The 17,731-nt window shown below is 42.8% G+C and overlaps 1 protein-coding gene across 4 annotated transcripts in view; it reads left to right on the top strand.

Annotated features, from left to right (window-relative positions):
* PAPPA2 (pappalysin 2) overlaps positions 1-17,731 on the top strand; it is a 331,936-nt gene that overhangs the window by 49,407 nt on the left and 264,798 nt on the right. For all 4 annotated transcript variants that reach the window (XM_073643372.1, XM_073643370.1, XM_073643374.1 and 1 more), the window contains exon 2: positions 13,342-15,131. In XM_073643372.1, coding sequence (XP_073499473.1) covers positions 14,396-15,131 — 736 coding nt within the window. In that variant the 5' untranslated portion in view covers positions 13,342-14,395. The remainder of the gene's footprint in view (positions 1-13,341; positions 15,132-17,731) is intronic.

Here is a 17,731-nt window from a genome sequence, read left to right as displayed (position 1 = left end):
CCCAAACATTAACCCTAACTCTCCCTACTGTAGGGCAGAACACAACATTAATGACTAACGTATGTCACAATACATGTTACACATTACAACAATAAACGTGTCTTCAAGTGGAAACGTGGGCAGTATGTCATCTCCTTACATTTCCCCCTTCTTTAATTATAGCAATCCTCAAACATTGAAGACACTAAAACAGTTTGTCTCACACAAATGATATCAAACACTGCGTGATCCTCTTCTTCTCGTAGAGTATCGCTGACCCTTTCCTACTTGGTTAAGACCCTGGAACCATAACCATTCAAGTCCTTTAACACGGCACCAGTCTATCTGGTTGGTTTGGCCCTCCTTGGCATGGGCCCTGGAACAACAATTGCAAAATATCTCTCTTTGCAGGGAACACACACAGCAAGGGCACAGTGCTTTGCCCCCCCATCAGTCCTTAGGATGGGAACACAGTTCAGTAGCTCACAGCTGTCCACGAGGCAGGAACACAGTCCCTTACAGGCAATGTCCATCATGGATTGGGCTCTGGGCTTAACTGAGGGTAAAGGACCCTCCAGCCACTGCAACGCCTCTCAATTCAGCAGAGGGAAGCGCAATCAGCAAAACAAAACTAGGGAGGGGACCAACACAACTCCATCCATGGAATAAACAGAGCAAAAACACGGAGTTTTATAGGTTATGTATAAAGATAAATATAACTTTATTAGCATATACAAATTAATCAAATACATAATAATGTAAAAAAGACATGTGTAGGAGGGATATAGGGGGTAGCAGCACTGGCGTAAAACACACAGTAGACCGTACTGTTAGAACCTTGCTGTTAGGTTTTTTTTCCTTTGCTGGTCACATGACTTTGTTGGCCTATTTAATCCTGCTCCGCCCTTCTGGCTTTGCTGGACTTCATTGTATATCTACTTTCTAGCTAGCCTGTGCTCTGTATCTAACTCTGTTAGTTTGCTTGGTCTACGGACCTCTATGTTCTATCTATTTTGTTTGTTCGTCTGTCTGCTACTATTTCTGTTAGGAGGTGTCCCATATTCCTCCCAGTCCTTAGTACTTGTAGGGATTCCCTCCCCACATCTATAGGTCTTCGTACAGACTAGATTAGGACTTTAGCAGGTCTGATCGCAGGATCAGGTTCCCTGTTACATCGTAGGGATTCAGCTGAGTCTTATAGTAGGGACAGATCTCCTCTCTTTCCTTAGCTTTGGTAGCAGAACATAACAGTAAGTCCAGCCTGCAAATTCTCTAAGGAAAGATTTTTCTGTTCCATCATGGTGTCGGTTCAGGATTTGGCTCATCGCCTGCAGGGACTCTCTCTGGAGGTGGCCGAACTCCGTCAGCACGTGAGTAACTGTCCTGGAGCACATTTCTTGGAGCCTAAGGTATGTTTGCCGGATTTATTTTTTGGTGAACACCGAGAATTTTTTTCATTTAAAAATGCTTGCTTATTGTATTTTCGTTTGAGACCTAAGTCCTCTGGGGATGAATCCCAGCGCGTAGGGTTCATAATGTCACTTTTGCGCAAAGAGCCTCAGGAGTGGGCCTTTTCTTTGCAACCTAGTGATTCATGCTTCAGATCAGTGGATAGTTTTTTTTCTGCTTTGGGACTATTATATGATGATCCTGACCGTGTCGCATCAGCTGAGACTGAGTTGAGACGTCTAAAACAAGGATCGGGTAATGTGGAAAAATATTGTACACATTTTCGTCGTTGGTCTACTCAAACAGGGTGGAACGATTCTGCTCTGAAAAGTCTATTTCTTGCTGGGCTCAGTGAAAGGGTTAAAGACCTGCTAATTGCTTATCCTACACCTGAGGATTTGCAACAAGCTATGCAATTAGCTATACGGGTGGATAGAAGACTGCGTGCTAGGGTTAATGAGAGCAAATCCTCTGCTATGTCAGTTTCTGGTTATGATAATGTGTGTACTAACAGTGGTGAACCGATGGAGATTGGATCGGTGGCACCTCGCTCTCAAGAAAAAGACCGTCGTTTTTCGGAAGGCTTGTGCTTCTATTGTGGAAAATCTGGTCATTTGATTAAAGGCTGTGAGCTTCGGATGAAGAAAGAAAAAAAAATGGTCAGTCACGCCCGTATTGCCTGTTTAAATTCCAAGGGTATATTTTTAGCTGCTTCCACGATTGCTCAGAAAAAATTAATGGAATTTCGGGTGTTTGTTGATTGCGGGTCTACACTGAATGTAATTGATGGGGGATTCGTGGAAAAACTCAATTTAAAACCTGAACCTTTATCATCCCCCATTGCTGTGGTTTCTGTGGATGGTTCCCCTTTGAAGAATATTACTCTCAAGGTCAGTGAATTTCCTCTCACTATTAATGGTGTTCACCATGAGAAATTGGATTTGGTAGTGTTGAATAACTTGCCTTCTCCAGTAATATTGGGTTTGCCCTGGTTAAAATTTCACAATCCTGTACTGGATTGGTCTACCAGTGAAATTAAATCCTGGAGCCATAAATGTTATGACAAGTGTTGTAATGGGCGTATTGCAGCTTTGGATAGGGGAGAATTGCCTGTTCCTATTCAGGATTTTTGGAGAGTTTTTTCTGAGAAGGAATCGCAGGTTTTGCCTCCCCATAGAGACTATGATTGTTCTATTGAATTTGTCCCTGGAGCGACTCTTCCTAAAAGTCGTTTATTTAACCTTACTATTCCTGAGAGGAAGGCTTTGGAGGAATACATACAGACAAGTTTGGCCGCCGGTCACATTAGGCCCTCTAAGTCTCCTGTGGCGGTTGGATTTTTTTTTGTAAAAAAAAAGGACGGCGGTTTACGTCCTTGTCTGGATTTTCGTGAGATTAACAAAATTACGGTACGCAATCCTTACCCACTGCCATTGATTCCTGATCTGTTTAACCAGTTATTGGGGGCCAAGTGGTTCTCTAAAATTGACCTTAAGGGGGCATACAATCTGTTGCGCATGAAGGAGGGTGATGAATGGAAGACTGCTTTTAACACTCCTGTGGGTCATTTTGAGAATCTGGTTATGCCTTTTGGTCTTACTAATGCTCCTGCATTTTTTCAGAATCTGATTAATGACATCCTTAGACCTTTGATCGGTAAAAATGTGGTTGTGTATTTGGATGACATTTTGATTTATTCGCCAGATCTGGAGTCTCATTGGCGGAGCGTGCGTGAGGTATTACAGTTATTAATGGACAATTCGCTTTTTGCTAAGCTGGAGAAATGTGAGTTCGCTGTACAGAGAATTAGTTTTTTGGGCTACATTATCTCCAGCAAAGGTTTTGAGATGGATCCGGTTAAGGTTCAAGCTGTACAGGAATGGCCTAGGCCTATTGGTTTGAAATCGATACAGAGGTTTTTGGGTTTCGCCAATTACTACAGAAAATTCATAAAAAATTTTTCTAGTATTGTCAAACCTCTGACTGATCTCACCAGGAAAGGTGCTGATGCGGTTCAGTGGACTTCTGAGGCCATTGAAGCTTTTGTGTATCTCAAGGAGAGGTTCACCTCTGCTCCCATCCTTATGCAGCCTGATGTTACTAGGCCGTTTTTGGTTGAGGTTGATGCTTCCTCTGTGGGGGTTGGCGCAGTATTGTCTCAGGATAACGGGGATGGATTACATCCCTGTGCCTTTTTTTCAAAAAAATTTTCGGAGACTGAACTGAATTACGATATTGGTAATCGGGAATTATTGGCTATTAAACTCGCATTTGAACACTGGCGCCACTTCTTGGAAGGTGCGGAATTTCCCGTTCAGGTTCTTACGGATCATAAAAATCTGATATATCTTGATGCTGCCAAGCGCCTGAATGCCCGTCAGGCTAGGTGGGCACTGTTTTTCTCGCGGTTTAATTTCTCCGTTACTTACATCCCTGGTACTAAGAATGTTAAGGCGGATGCCTTATCTCGCAGTTTTTCTCCCATAGTCGGTGCTGAGAAAGAGGAAAACATTTTACAAGAAGGTGTTGTGATAGCTGCTTTAGACTCCGTTTTGGAAGATGAGATTCTTAAAGCTCAGGAGAATGCCCCATCTAACACTCCTCATGGGAGGTTGTTTGTGCCTGAGACCTTTAGGAGAGATTTGTTTGTTGAGTGTCACGAATCTCGGTTGGCAGGTCATCCCGGAATCTCTGAGACCAAGAGACTGGTGGGTCGCAGTTTTTGGTGGCCTGGATGGCAGAAGGAAGTCATTAAGTTGGTGCGCCAATGTACTATATGTGCTAGATCTAAGTCCTCACATACTCCTGCTGCGGGGTTGCTTTGTCCTTTGGAGGTCCCCAGTGCTCCTTGGACACATTTGGCTATGGACTTTATAACTGACCTTCCCCCCTCTGAGGGTTTTACTGTCATCTGGGTGGTCGTGGACCGTTTTAGCAAGATGTGTCACTTGGTTCCCTTCGTCAAACTGCCCTGCGCTAAAACTCTCGCTAAGGCCTTTGTCAAGGAAATTGTCAGACTTCATGGCGTTCCTACTGACATTGTTTCTGATAGGGGTCCTCAGTTCGTGGCTCGTTTTTGGCGTGCCTTTTGTGACAGGTTGGGAATTCATTTGTCGTTTTCGTCCGGATATCATCCTGAATCTAATGGCCAGACAGAAAGGAAAAACCAGGATGTTGAGCAGTTCTTGCGTTGTTTTGTGGCAGACAATCAAGAGGGGTGGTCTGAGTTTCTGCCACTTGCCGAATTTGCTCTGAACAATCATACATCTTCTTCTGCTGGTTGTTCGCCTTTTTTTTGTTGTTCTGGGAGACATCCGTCGTTTGGGTCGTTCTCCAAGTTGGGATCTGCCGTGCCTGAGGAGGAGAATTTTTCCGGTGATTTGGAAAGAGTTTGGACGGATGTGCGTGGTAATCTTCAGGATGCCAACAGAAAATCTAAAGACTACTTTGATAGGAAACGACAGGAGGTTTTGTTCACTGTTGGTGACATGGTTTGGTTGTCCTCTAGGAATCTGCGGTTGAGGATTCCTTCTAAGAAATTGGGTCCCAAGTTTGTAGGGCCCTTTAAGGTGCTTCAGGTTGTCAACCAATCTGCTGTTAGGTTGGAGGTTCCTACCTCCTGGAGAATTAATCCGGTCTTTCATGTCTCTCTGTTAAAAAAAGCTGTTGTGTCGGATGGTGACGCCTCTGCCTCTGTTCCTCCGGTGGTGGAGGACGGGGAATATGAAATTTCTCGCATCCTTGACTCTAGATGGTATAGAGGTAGTTTGCAGTATCTTGTGGCCTGGAAAGGTTTCGGACCCGAGGATAACTCTTGGGTGAGGTCAGATGATGTTTCCGCGTCCAGACTTATCAGAGCGTTTCACAGGAGATTTCCTGATAAGCCTGGTCCTAGGGGATCCGGAGGATCCTCTTAGAAGGGGGGGTACTGTTAGAACCTTGCTGTTAGGTTTTTTTTCCTTTGCTGGTCACATGACTTTGTTGGCCTATTTAATCCTGCTCCGCCCTTCTGGCTTTGCTGGACTTCATTGTATATCTACTTTCTAGCTAGCCTGTGCTCTGTATCTAACTCTGTTAGTTTGCTTGGTCTACGGACCTCTATGTTCTATCTATTTTGTTTGTTCGTCTGTCTGCTACTATTTCTGTTAGGAGGTGTCCCATATTCCTCCCAGTCCTTAGTACTTGTAGGGATTCCCTCCCCACATCTATAGGTCTTCGTACAGACTAGATTAGGACTTTAGCAGGTCTGATCGCAGGATCAGGTTCCCTGTTACATCGTAGGGATTCAGCTGAGTCTTATAGTAGGGACAGATCTCCTCTCTTTCCTTAGCTTTGGTAGCAGAACATAACACGTACCATATCACATAGTTTGAGGACTGGGGAGAACACCAAACTCAGGCATCATAAAAGGCTAAAAAGCTTAACAAGACCAAATGGTATATAGGCAATATGAGACAATGTCCTTAAAGTTAAATAGCCATAGTTACAGTACAAAAACAAGACCTGATGCTGGTGTACCTATCAAAGCATGGAAGTCCGTCCAAGATAAATAGAAACTATATGGTTTACCCTGAGTGAGCACAGCGCCCAAGATGACAAATAGTTATCTACCGCTTCCCGACGCGCGTTTCGCGTAGAGCATACACGCCTTTATCAAGGGAAGGTACAAGTGTTGTGTTTGAGGACCTTAAAATACCCAGGTAGCCGATCACGTGGTGCACCACGTGATCGGATCGTGGCCAATAGCATTATGTGTGCGGCACATGCGCACGGAGCAGAACGGGCCCAGCACAAGCTGCCCGGCGGTCACATGTGGGAGTGCACAGCAACAAGCTGTGTGGGCACGGATGAAAGACGCCTGTCTGCAGGGCCAGGAACAAGAATGTGCCGGGCGTACGCGCACCACAATACCAGGGCAGGTAAGTATAGACATGTAATAGCAAACATACATTTTCACAGGAAACATAATGCATCGGAAAAAACAGATTCATAAGAAAAGAACATAAATCAAACATAAAAATTGAATGAGGTAGACGTGTCCTGTGAAAATGAGATGACTGAAGAGTATAGATGTTTATTTCAGGCTCATATCTAAAAATAGAGAGGGCCAAACTGGGCAAATAGGGACAAAAAACAGAAGAGAGCAAAAAAAGAGAATAAATTTAGTGACAAAAAAACAACAACACGTAGAAAATTAAAAATGCTGAAAACACAACACCAAAAAGCACCATAAAAACCACTTAATTAAAAACAGTAATGGAGGAAGAGAAAACGCATGTGGCGGCCACGAATCATAGGAATGGGGAAAAGCTAAGAGATTCATTCAGTCCCCTGGGGGCCATCGTGTCCAAAGTGACGATCCACTTGGTTTCACGTTAAGTCAAGATGCGGTTAACGTTACCGCCCCTAGCACCAAGATGGACGATATCAATGCCCCGGATAGAGAGTGATCTAGCATCACAATCATGGAATTGATGAAAATGGGGTGGAAATGTTTTAAGATCAGGGGGGCCGTCACCAACTTGGCTGTGGTGATGGCCCTGACGTGCTCCTGAACTCTGACTCTGAGCTCCCTGGATGTGAGACCAACATAAATAAGTGAGCATCCACAGGTAGCATAATAAATAACATTAGTGGAGCTGCAGGAGATCCTATGTTGAATTTGAAACTGTTTATCTCCTGCTGCAGGAGTGCGCGCAGGCCGCACCCATGGCCGTGCCGCGTTGCTGGAGGTAAAATTGATCCTTAAAAATAAAAAAATTATGGGTCAAGCTAAAACGCAGCAGCTCGAGAATAAACCTGCATAGAGGGCCGTCCAGGTTGGAGGCGCCGAGGAAGAGGCGGACTGCCTACAGCCCATCAGCGTGGGCTATGCAAGTGTAAAGTGTTTCTCATCGACTGTAACTAAGAGGGTGTCTGAATCCACAAAGACGCCATCAACCCGGGTAAGGATGTCCGTCGTGTCCGTGATGTATGATGGAATAGTCTCCACCAGTGGCTTGAGGTAAAAGTCCACAAATTTACAAATTGGTTCACAGAGACTCTCCATCCCAGACACGATTGGCCGTCCAGGTGGGTTGACCGTGTCTTAGTGAATCTTTGGCAGTAAATGAAAAGTAGAGATTTTAGAGAAACGTACTGTTAGCCCATCAAGGACCTTTTTTCTGATAATACCTGCCTCAAAGGCCTTGCCTAATATGGATTGGAGTTCTGCCGAAAAAGAGGCTAACGGATTGTACGATAACTTGGTATAAGTATTTTTGTCACGTAACTGGCGTAGTGCCTCCTTTTCATAAAGAGTGCACGGCCACACTACAATGTTCCCCCCCTTGTCTGCTTGTTTAAACACCAAGTCGGGATACGACTAGAGTTTTGTGATAGCTGCCCTCTGGGGATATGTAAGGTTGTCATGTCCACGTACAGTGGATAGTTTCTTGAAATCCTCAGAGACCAGCTTAGTAAATATCTCAACTGCAGGGCTAATAGACAAGGGGGGAAAACGTGTGGATTTAGGGAGGATATTAGGAGGAAACCTAACTCTATCTACAGGGACCTGTTCACCGAGGAGGTCCTCCAATGTCTGTAACGCCTCCTTCTCGGCAGGACTCATCAAAGAAGGAATAGTTGCAGCCTTGAAATGGAGTTTCTTTAAAATTTATTTACGTGAAAAGAGGTTTAGGTCCTTGAGGGCTGTAAAGAAATGGAACCCGTTAGATGGTGAAAAAGTTAGGCCCATACAGAGCACCAGAAGTTCATGCTCAGAGAAAGTGTACATGGAAAGGTTAATCACCTGCAGACTCCCCTGAGTGTCACTCCCAATCCATCTGTAGCTAACAATGCGAGGGAGTCCCAGATACGTGGATCATAGATCCTCTGGACCTTGGCTCTCCGGAACCTGAAACTGCTCAGATCATGGGGTGCAAAAAGCACAAATTGAGTTCTTCCAGCTTCAGACTCCTTTTTTTTTTTCTTCTCCTAGCTGGTCTTCCTCTGACCTCACTCAGACCTAAGTTTTTCTTCTTGACCCAGCCTCCTATACGTGCACCATAGAGTGAGCACCCTGGGCCACATACACAGCAACGAAGTGGCCCAGTGGGAGGGACCCTCTTGTTGTACTGCGCCATTAACTGCAATTTTAAAGTCTGTACTTGACGCCATTTTAGACCACGTAATGGTCACCATCCTCCATGCAATCCAAGTCTCCCCCGCATCACTTTGCTCTTCCTGGTGCAAAACTCAATCTTGTCGACTACACCAAGTGTAACGTGGCATGGGGCAGTAGCTGTGGGCGAGGCACTCGTCTTTCATGCTCCAGCATGCTACATGAAGATGTGGTCCTGGTTGAGTGTGTGGACTTTGTCTACGGGGGCGCTACACCATTGCAGGCCTCGTGGTGCCATTGACTTTGTCTGACCAGGACCAGATGTTGATAGGTTCAATGAGGTAGACCACCAGTCAACAATAAACAGTTTTTTACTGAACAGTAACTTAGTGTGAATTATGTACAATCGGGTGCATAACTTCACGAACGTTTCTTGGTGTAGTCAACATGGAGCATCTTCACACATGGTCTCTCTACCTTTTCCAGGCTTTCTTGCTTCTTTCCCCAAATTCCTCCACTTTCACCACAACCCAACACAGTGCTACATTCCAGTAAGTGGGAGTCCTGTGCACAACCCACAGTTCTGTGTCATTTTTACCCCTAAGGTAGCTAGTTCACCACTATGACCGTTAACCGTTACTTAGCATCTCTGCTTGCGGATGCCTTGGAGCTACCGCCAGGGATACTCTCTTCGTCTGACTTTTCCCTGTTCTGTCCTGGCCCGTTACTTCTCTGAGTTACATTATAAACTTGGGGCCGTACTGCCAGGTGTTATGTCCAAGGACCCGTCTCCACTGCATCACTCTGCCTTTCTGTCGCTTTTCCTTGTCTCTATTCCAGATCTCGCTATCCACTGCCTCGATCTTTACTCATGTCAGGGACACCCACGTCATGGCTCTGCTGACCAGTCAGACCTTGAGTCTGCTTTCAATGCAGGCTGAGCATAACTAACCTCCTGACAGGAAAATGTCTCTGTAATGACTAATGCATGTCACAATACACCTTACAACAATACACGTGTCTTCAAGGGGGAACGTGGGCAGTATGTCCATCTCCTTAACTGATATAGTATTTGCCATTACTACCTCTTACGGTTGGGCATTCCACAGTCTGGCTGCTCCATCTGTAAAGAATCCTTTCCTATATAGATGCTAGAATCGCCTTTCCGTCACACATAATGAATGCCCCCTGGTCCTTTGTGAGGCCTGGATGGAATAAATCATGTGCTAGTCCTTTGCATTGACCACACATGTATTATACATATAAATGAGATCTCTTTTGAGACGTCTTCTTCCAAGCTTGACAAGCCAACCTTTCCAACCTCTTATTATAGGAGAGGCCTTCCATCCCTTGTACTAATCTAGTTACCTACCTTAGAACTGACTCTATCCTTTTTGAAAATGTGGATTCCAAAACTGGATCCCATGTTCTAGATGTTGCCTTACAGGTGATTTATAGAGGGGTAATAATACATTGGGATTACGGGATTTTATCTCTCTTTTTATACATTCTAAAATCTTGTTTGCTTTTGCAGCTGCTGCCTGACATTGAGTACTGCTGCTCAGCTTACTTGTAACCAGAATACCCAAGTCCTTCTCCTGTTTTGTAGTCCCGAGTACATTCCCATTACTTTCCTTTCCAATCTTTAATAAGGAGTAGATTACAAGTTTGCTTGTTTTTACTAAGCGCTATTATAGCCATCTATTGAGATGGGAATAACCCTTAAATTTCAATAGAAACTCTTTAGCATTGCTTCTATCCTAAGATAGACATTCCAGGTAGACATGTCACAGAATTATTCTGTCGGTGTACACAGATCCTATATGTCACCTAAGTTGCTTCCACAAGATATTGTATAATCCTTTGAAAGCTGTGGTTATGGGGTTGATACGTCATGCATTGCAAACCTCCATATTCCTCCACAAAAAAAGTAAGTGCACCTGGATTTACATTATGGGTGCATAGTAGTCTATGGACACCGTATTAGCTGCATAATATGACTGTGCATGGTTACCATGTTTCATTTGTTGCTGAAAAGAAAGGTTTCCTCGGCTTCATGTGATCTTACTTTGCTTCTTTACCAGTGATTTCCATTATCTGCACTAGTTCTCTCTCCAACATTGTCACTTACCTATTACCTAATGCAAGATGTTGGCAAACGCAGCAGGTGTGGAGCTGTCATTTACTGCGGTAGAAGAACTAAGAGGCTGTTGAATATTTATGTAACCACATTCACCACATTGTTTGCTTTAATAATTGTGGTTACAGATGGAGCCTTTTTTTTAACTGATTGATTTAGAAACTAAATTATTGTTACATTTTTCTAACATAATTGGAGGAATGCTCAAAGGATTGTGCGGGATTAGAAAAGCATGGCAGCTTTCTTGCAAACCCAGCTCCTTGACTATTTGCGGGTTGAGTCAGATTTTTCATCTTTTTTTAAATTGACGAACTGAAATATCCCACAAAGCCTGTCGACAGGTTTGACACAATATTTAGGCGGAAAAAAAAAACGCCATTTTTTTTATTACTTGACCACATCTTATTTGTCATTTCATACAATGCCTGTAGAAAAACTTGGTCTTACTGCCGTCATCTCCCCTAAACAGTTAAAACTGCTTTTGATGCTCGTATTCATTTAAGATGTCCAGGAACTGCCCCTATTCTCATGTTATGTAACTTGCCCGTCCATACTTTTGGAGTAGGCAGTTTCTCTTGATCAGCATTTTGCCAGCACTATAGGTGCAGGAACTTCCCTTGCCTCAATTCCAATCATGTACTACTCCTAACATTGTTCAATTGCCTGCCCCTGAAATTAAAGCCTGCCTCTTTGTTAGGCCTGTATGCAGTGTGTCAGACAGGAGAGCAGGAGCAGAGGGACAACAACAGAGATAAAGCAAATCTGTCATCAGGTTTCTGCGGCCCCATGCCTCAATTCAAAGCATGGGCTCTCCTGACATTGTCCATTTCGTAATCCGAAAGCAGCATGATTTAGGGGCAGAGACTCTGATTTCAGCAGTGTATTGTTTACTTGGCTTCTTGCTGTAGTTTTGATCAAAGACTGTTTAATGTGTTGCAGCTGTAGTTGCTCTTTCAGTGAGACTAAGTTCACATGAGTTCATCCAGAAAAAAACGTACGACTTTTCATCTGTATTGTCATCTGTTTCCAATCTGCATGGCATCCATTTTTATACAACAGTAGTTATTAAAATTTACAAGACCCAAATACAGGTTCCCATGTCAAGAATTGCAACGTAGCCATAAAAGTCTGATGCTTTACGGTTGATTCACGTGAGATCCAATTTTTTTTGTGCACTCATAGACTTCAATAGGCAAATCTCATCCAAAACATGGAACAGACTAATGCATGCTGCGATATTTGTCGCCTGGATATTTGGCCCATGGAGAAAAAAATGGTTATATGAAGAAGCATATTGAATAACATAGGTTGGAGTGCTGTGACTTTCTTTCATAGAAAACACTTACGGTCATCTGAACGGAGCCTGATAAGTTCTTGCTATGTAGTTCTCGATATGCATGCGCTCCTGTTATCCCTGCTGGCAGCTTTTTTGCCTATGCACAGTGTAGGCAGCAGCTGTCATAGTGGATATGATGGATCGATGATCAATCATGACCCGGTTGATGGAGTCTCAATATCAGTTATGATTATTTTTTTAACTCCCATGATAGGTCCTGATTTTGTCAGAATTTCTATTATCTAACTGGATAGAATAGTACAGCACCCTATATTATTCTAAGATTCAAAACGCAACAAAAATCTGATACAAAAGAAGTAACAATAAAGAGTGAACAAAGTCCAATTTTTCAAAAATGATACAAAGTGTTAAAGTTAGACTTGCTGCATGCAGCACTATTTTTCTGATGGGCCACTTGGTGGAAACCCGACAGACCCCATTATAGTCAATGGCCTCGATTCATCTAGACTGACATTGTACACATCAGTATTGATGAGGGGCGTGATGGAGTCAGAGGCGCCTGATTCATTAAGAGGTGGATGCTTCTTAATGAATCATTTGCATCTGAAAAGTGGTGTATGCCTTCATGCGCCTCGCCTGAAATCCTACTGCTGTCAGAGACTGGTGTAAGATTTGTGCTATAAGGTATGAATTAGATGAGCGGGCGCCACCACGTTGATGTTACAGATGGTAGGAGTCGGCGTAACGTGACTTATAGGAAAATGAAATATGCAAATAGCCTCTTCAATTTGAAACAGGACTAGAACTCTAGTGCCACCTATTAGAGGAAGTAATCCTAAATGTCAATATCGACCCTTTAATGAGTCTTGTCACATGAGTTAGGATAAGAAGCCAAACAAGAAGCTCTATTTATAGACACGTGTTTCGGGTGCATGCCTCTCATCAGGGCAAAGCGAGAGTACTGGATTGGCTAAGTAAGAGACTCTAACAAGGGGTCAAAGAGGAAAAGTTTCTTCTTGTGGAGAGTGCCAAGTCAACATGTATGGCCTGTAAGTCTCCTTATTCTGACTTGGAGCTCTCCACAATGAGAAACTTTACCCTTTACAACCCGTATCAGAACCTTTCATCCAGCTAAACCAATCCTCCTGCTTTAAACTGATGAGGGGCAAACACCCCAAAACATGTGTCTGCAAATGGAGTTTCTGGTTTGGCTTCTTATTCTAAATCATGTGGCAAGGCCCTTTAAAGGGTCAATATTGAATTTTAATGATTTCTGCCTCCAATATATGGTCAGAATGATACTTTGTTTCTAGCACACTTTCTTATGCATTAATTCAAGTTTCTTACTGGATTTTCTCCTTTCATTTCCTTTAGGGATTCAAGCATCTCCGATTGATGAGAATATTGAAATCTGAAAAAATTTGAGACATCAAAATAATCTGCAAGACCACCCACCCCATGGTCAACACTACTGAAGCACTGCTTCTACAATCCTTCACCTTTGTCTGCTTTAGCGTACTGGGCAATAACATTTATAAATTCATATGCAAGATCCCTATGCAAAATTTATCTTTACTCCACTATATCTCATGCATTAAGTTAGCCGTCATCTTTATTAGATTCATCTGTTGACTCAGTGCTTAATGCTATTGGCTATGCCTAATTTGCTACATACTGTCGGTGTTTACTTTGTCCATTTTATTTTATATCACTATTTTAGGTAAGGATTTTATATTTCCTTCCAATATTTATTATATAGCTTTGAAATATTCCTTACCTTTATCACTACTGTGAATTTGGTCATTGCTGCTTGTTTTGCTCCCTCTGCCACTCAATTTACGTTCCCTTTAATCCTGTTGGGCCTATAGAAAGTGTTCCGCTTTTTGCCGCACACACACTCTGAAGGGAGGTAAAAAAAGAAAAAGTTTTATTATTACATGGATGAGAAGTAGGAGAAGGGAAATTTTGCAAGAGATCTGTATGTGAAGTTTGAAAGGTGGAGAAATATGGATGTGCAGGGCATGTGTTAGGCATATGCTACACATGTGTCTGCTCAACATCTGGCCTGGGAACATATGTTAGGAATCCACTGGGGGCTGTAACATCACATCTACATCAGGCAAAAATCTTCATTCCATAGCTCCTTCATTACGCAAAAAAAAACTAGAATAGCCTGAAAGAGCTAGAAAATGTAGAGAAAAGAGGGCAAGTATCATGACATGTGGACGCTCATCAAACAGATTGAGAATGAAGCCACAGCATGAAGGTCCAGTAGATCAGAGGAACCAAGAGTAAATTTTACAACATGGAGGACAGTCATACATTTATTTGTGTAGTTGAAGAAAAGTACCACAAGCCAATAAAACAGGCAGACATTGAATAAAGATATATGTATATTCCTTTTCATTGAAGTTGCTGTGGTCATTGTATGTTCCTCCATTGTATTAGTGGTATTTGGGTGGTGAAGACCAAGATGCGATGCTTGAAGATACCTTTTTGGACCTTTTTCTTTTTGACCTGTTGGGGAAGACCCAATAGAGAAGATCCCATCCTTCAATACAAGCAAGAACTGGTTTTGAGAGCTGAAAGGTTGAGATTACTCTCTATGAAAGATTCTTGTAGACTTGGTCAAGAAAGAAGAACCTTGGTTAATCTCCAAGTCCATCCGCATGAAGTATACCCTAAACGAGAGTATTGGTTCAGGACGTTAGACAGGAGTGTGGAATGTCTCTTAAAGGATGGATCCGAGGATTGTAGCGTAACAATGCAAAAAGGAGATAAGAGCAGAGATACAATCAGTGGCACATCAGATGATTGGAACATGATCAACAATAACAAATATAGACACTTTTCCAAAAGGTCCAGCAGACGGTCCCTCAGGAGAAGTACTAAAACAGTGTCAGAACATTTTGCTCCACTGAAAAGAAACAGAAGATATCCCAGAAATACAGAGTTAAGTAATATGCAAAGGATATTATCAAATTACTCTGTACCCTTTTCACTACAAAATAACAGTCCTGTTGAAGGCTCCATCTACTTCTCTGGTGCACACAGTCAGTTGGTGTTAAATCCAGAAGCCAAGCAGCAAATACCTCGAGAAACTTTCACTGTAGAACTATGGGTGAAGCCAGAAGGAGGCCAAAATGGTCCAGCGGTCATAGCAAGTAAGATGAAATCTTGGTATACATGTTCATTTGTCTTTACCTAAATTTAGGACACCCTTTGATATTTGTACGAAGTAGAAGGAATTATCCAATTAATTCTCTGTCTATTGGAGTAGCGGTCGCTCTTGTGCACTTGAGATCCTATAGTTCTATAGAAGTAAAAAAAATTGCGGTAACGCATGTGCACTGCACTTCTCTCGAAGACACATAAAAGTGACCGGCGCAATGGCTACATATGTGCACTGCACCTCTATTCATACAGGAATTTTGGACCCCTAATCTTAATGGGTGCCCCAGAGGTCAGTTCCCAAGCAATCATATATTTATTGCTTGTCTTGCAAATAGATAATACATGTTAGTTGTATAATAAAATAATAGCCTATTGTTTAAATGAGGCTTTTATGTAATTTTCTTTTCTTTTTTTCACAATTATAAATCAAAAAATTTAAATCTTGCATTTTTTATACCAAGTTTAATATTAGGCCCATATTTTCTGTTCTGTACAAAATACTTTTGTGCAGTCTCATTAACATCACACACTGTAGTCAAAATGTAACACCTCTATATACAGATTAGACCCCCTTCACACGTTCGCTTAAAAAAACGTACCTGTCTGTTTTTCCTATCCGTGTGGTTTTCTGTCGGCCATACGTGTGTACATGTTTACCATCCGTGTGCCGACTCTGGCACTTTGCCTCAGCTCTTTCTGATAGCCCTGATGTGTTGGCAATCGGTGTAATGGTAGTTGGGGTTGATGTCAGCTGAGAATTGTCCAAAAACGCATCTGGAATCAAGCCCTGTTAGTAATGGAGAGATGTCTGTCAGACAGCCCCATTACTAACCCAGTAATAAAAAGAAAAAGCACACACACAAAAATACTTTATGTAAAAAAGCACTCCCCAACTCTTTCCCTGGTTCACCAATTTATTAAAAAACTATATATATCCCATGCAGGTCTGACATAGTCCAGAGAATCTGACGTATTCCACAAATGGAAACCTGAAAAGCATAATAAGAGAGGAGTAAAAACAATACCCTGTCCCTCGTTCACCAATTTATTATAAAAAAAGTTCCCACGCAGGTCTGACATAGCCCAGCGCTTCCCACAAGGTTCCCCGCATGTGGCTCACGCTGCACTCCTCGAGACCCGGCGTCTGTGAAGAACAGTAACTTTATTGACGTCACCGCTCATGAGCGTCAACGGCTCACACTGTGCTCCGTGAGACCTGGCGTCTGTAAAGACCAGTAACTTTACTGACATCACCGCTCATCAGAGTCAACAGCTCACACTGTGCTCCGCGAGACCCAGTGACTGTGAAGAGCAGTAACTTTACTGATGTCACCGCTCATCAGAGTCAACGACTCACACTCCGCTCCGTGAGACTTGGCGTCTGTGAAGAGCAGTAACTTTACTCACGTCACCGCTCATCAGAGTCAATGGTTCACACTGTGCTCCGTGAGACCTGACGTCTGTAAAGACCAGTAACTTTACTGACATCACCGCTCATCAGAGTCAACGACTCACACTCCGCTCCGTGAGACTTGGCGTCTGTGAAGAGCAGTAACTTTACTCACGTCACCGCTCATCAGAGTCAATGGCTCACACTGTGCTCCGTGAGACCTGGCGACTGTAAAGACCAGTAACTTTACTGACATCACCGCTCATCAGAGTCAACGGCTCACACTGTGCTCCGTGAGACCTGGCGACTGTGAAGAGCAGTAACTTTACTCACGTCACCGCTCATCAGAGTCAATGGCTCACACTGCGCTCCGCGAGACCCGGCGACTGTGAAGAGCAGTAATTTTACTGATGTCACCGCTCATCAGAGTCAACGGCTCACACTGCGCTCCGCGAGACCCGGCGACTGTAAAGAGTGGTGATGTCAGTAATGATATTGTCATCCATGTGCATGTGTACGGTACGTATTGTCATCTGTTCTGCTGGAAAAAAAACAACATGTGATAGACTAAAATGGGTATGCGTGTGAACGTGTCTCCGGTACATGTGAATACGGAAGCCACAAGTACTGGAAACATGGACGTGTTAAGGGGGCCTAACACAGGGTCCACCATTCACAAAAGATGATGTCATAACTCACCTTCTCCCCTCCCTTCACCATGACCTTTGCTCAGACCAAAGCATGTCTAGAAACCTTTTCTGTATAAGTCAATGAGTTGGAAGCAATCTAATGCTGCTTATGTCTACTCAGCTGCTGAAAAAAGCAGGACGTATGAGTCTAGTATTAGGCCTAGTGACCAGTGTGAAAATTGTTTATGTATTTCTAAACTTTTTTAATATAAAGATATGGAAAATAAAATAAAAACATGTTATCATACATTTTAGAAAAAAATAAATTTAAATGAAAAGTTTGATTTAAAAAAATATGTCATTTTCTGATGACACATTCCCTTTGAATATATAATTATTAGAGATGAATGAACTGATTTGGTCAGAATCTAATCTGTGTAAAATTATTAGGAATTAATTCAACTTTAACAATTTGATTTGCACAAATCAACAAAGAAGGTCACTGTCATTTTACACATTACAAAAGATTGCATCGGCCATAGAAGGCTCACATATCCTCGGGCACGGACGG

This window comes from Phyllobates terribilis, unplaced genomic scaffold, assembly GCF_046119375.1.
Source record: "Phyllobates terribilis strain yellow unplaced genomic scaffold, ASM4611937v1 Scaffold_8__6_contigs__length_399053987, whole genome shotgun sequence".
Lineage (NCBI taxonomy): Eukaryota > Metazoa > Chordata > Amphibia > Anura > Dendrobatidae > Phyllobates > Phyllobates terribilis.
This window is presented reverse-complemented; position numbering and strand designations above follow the sequence as displayed.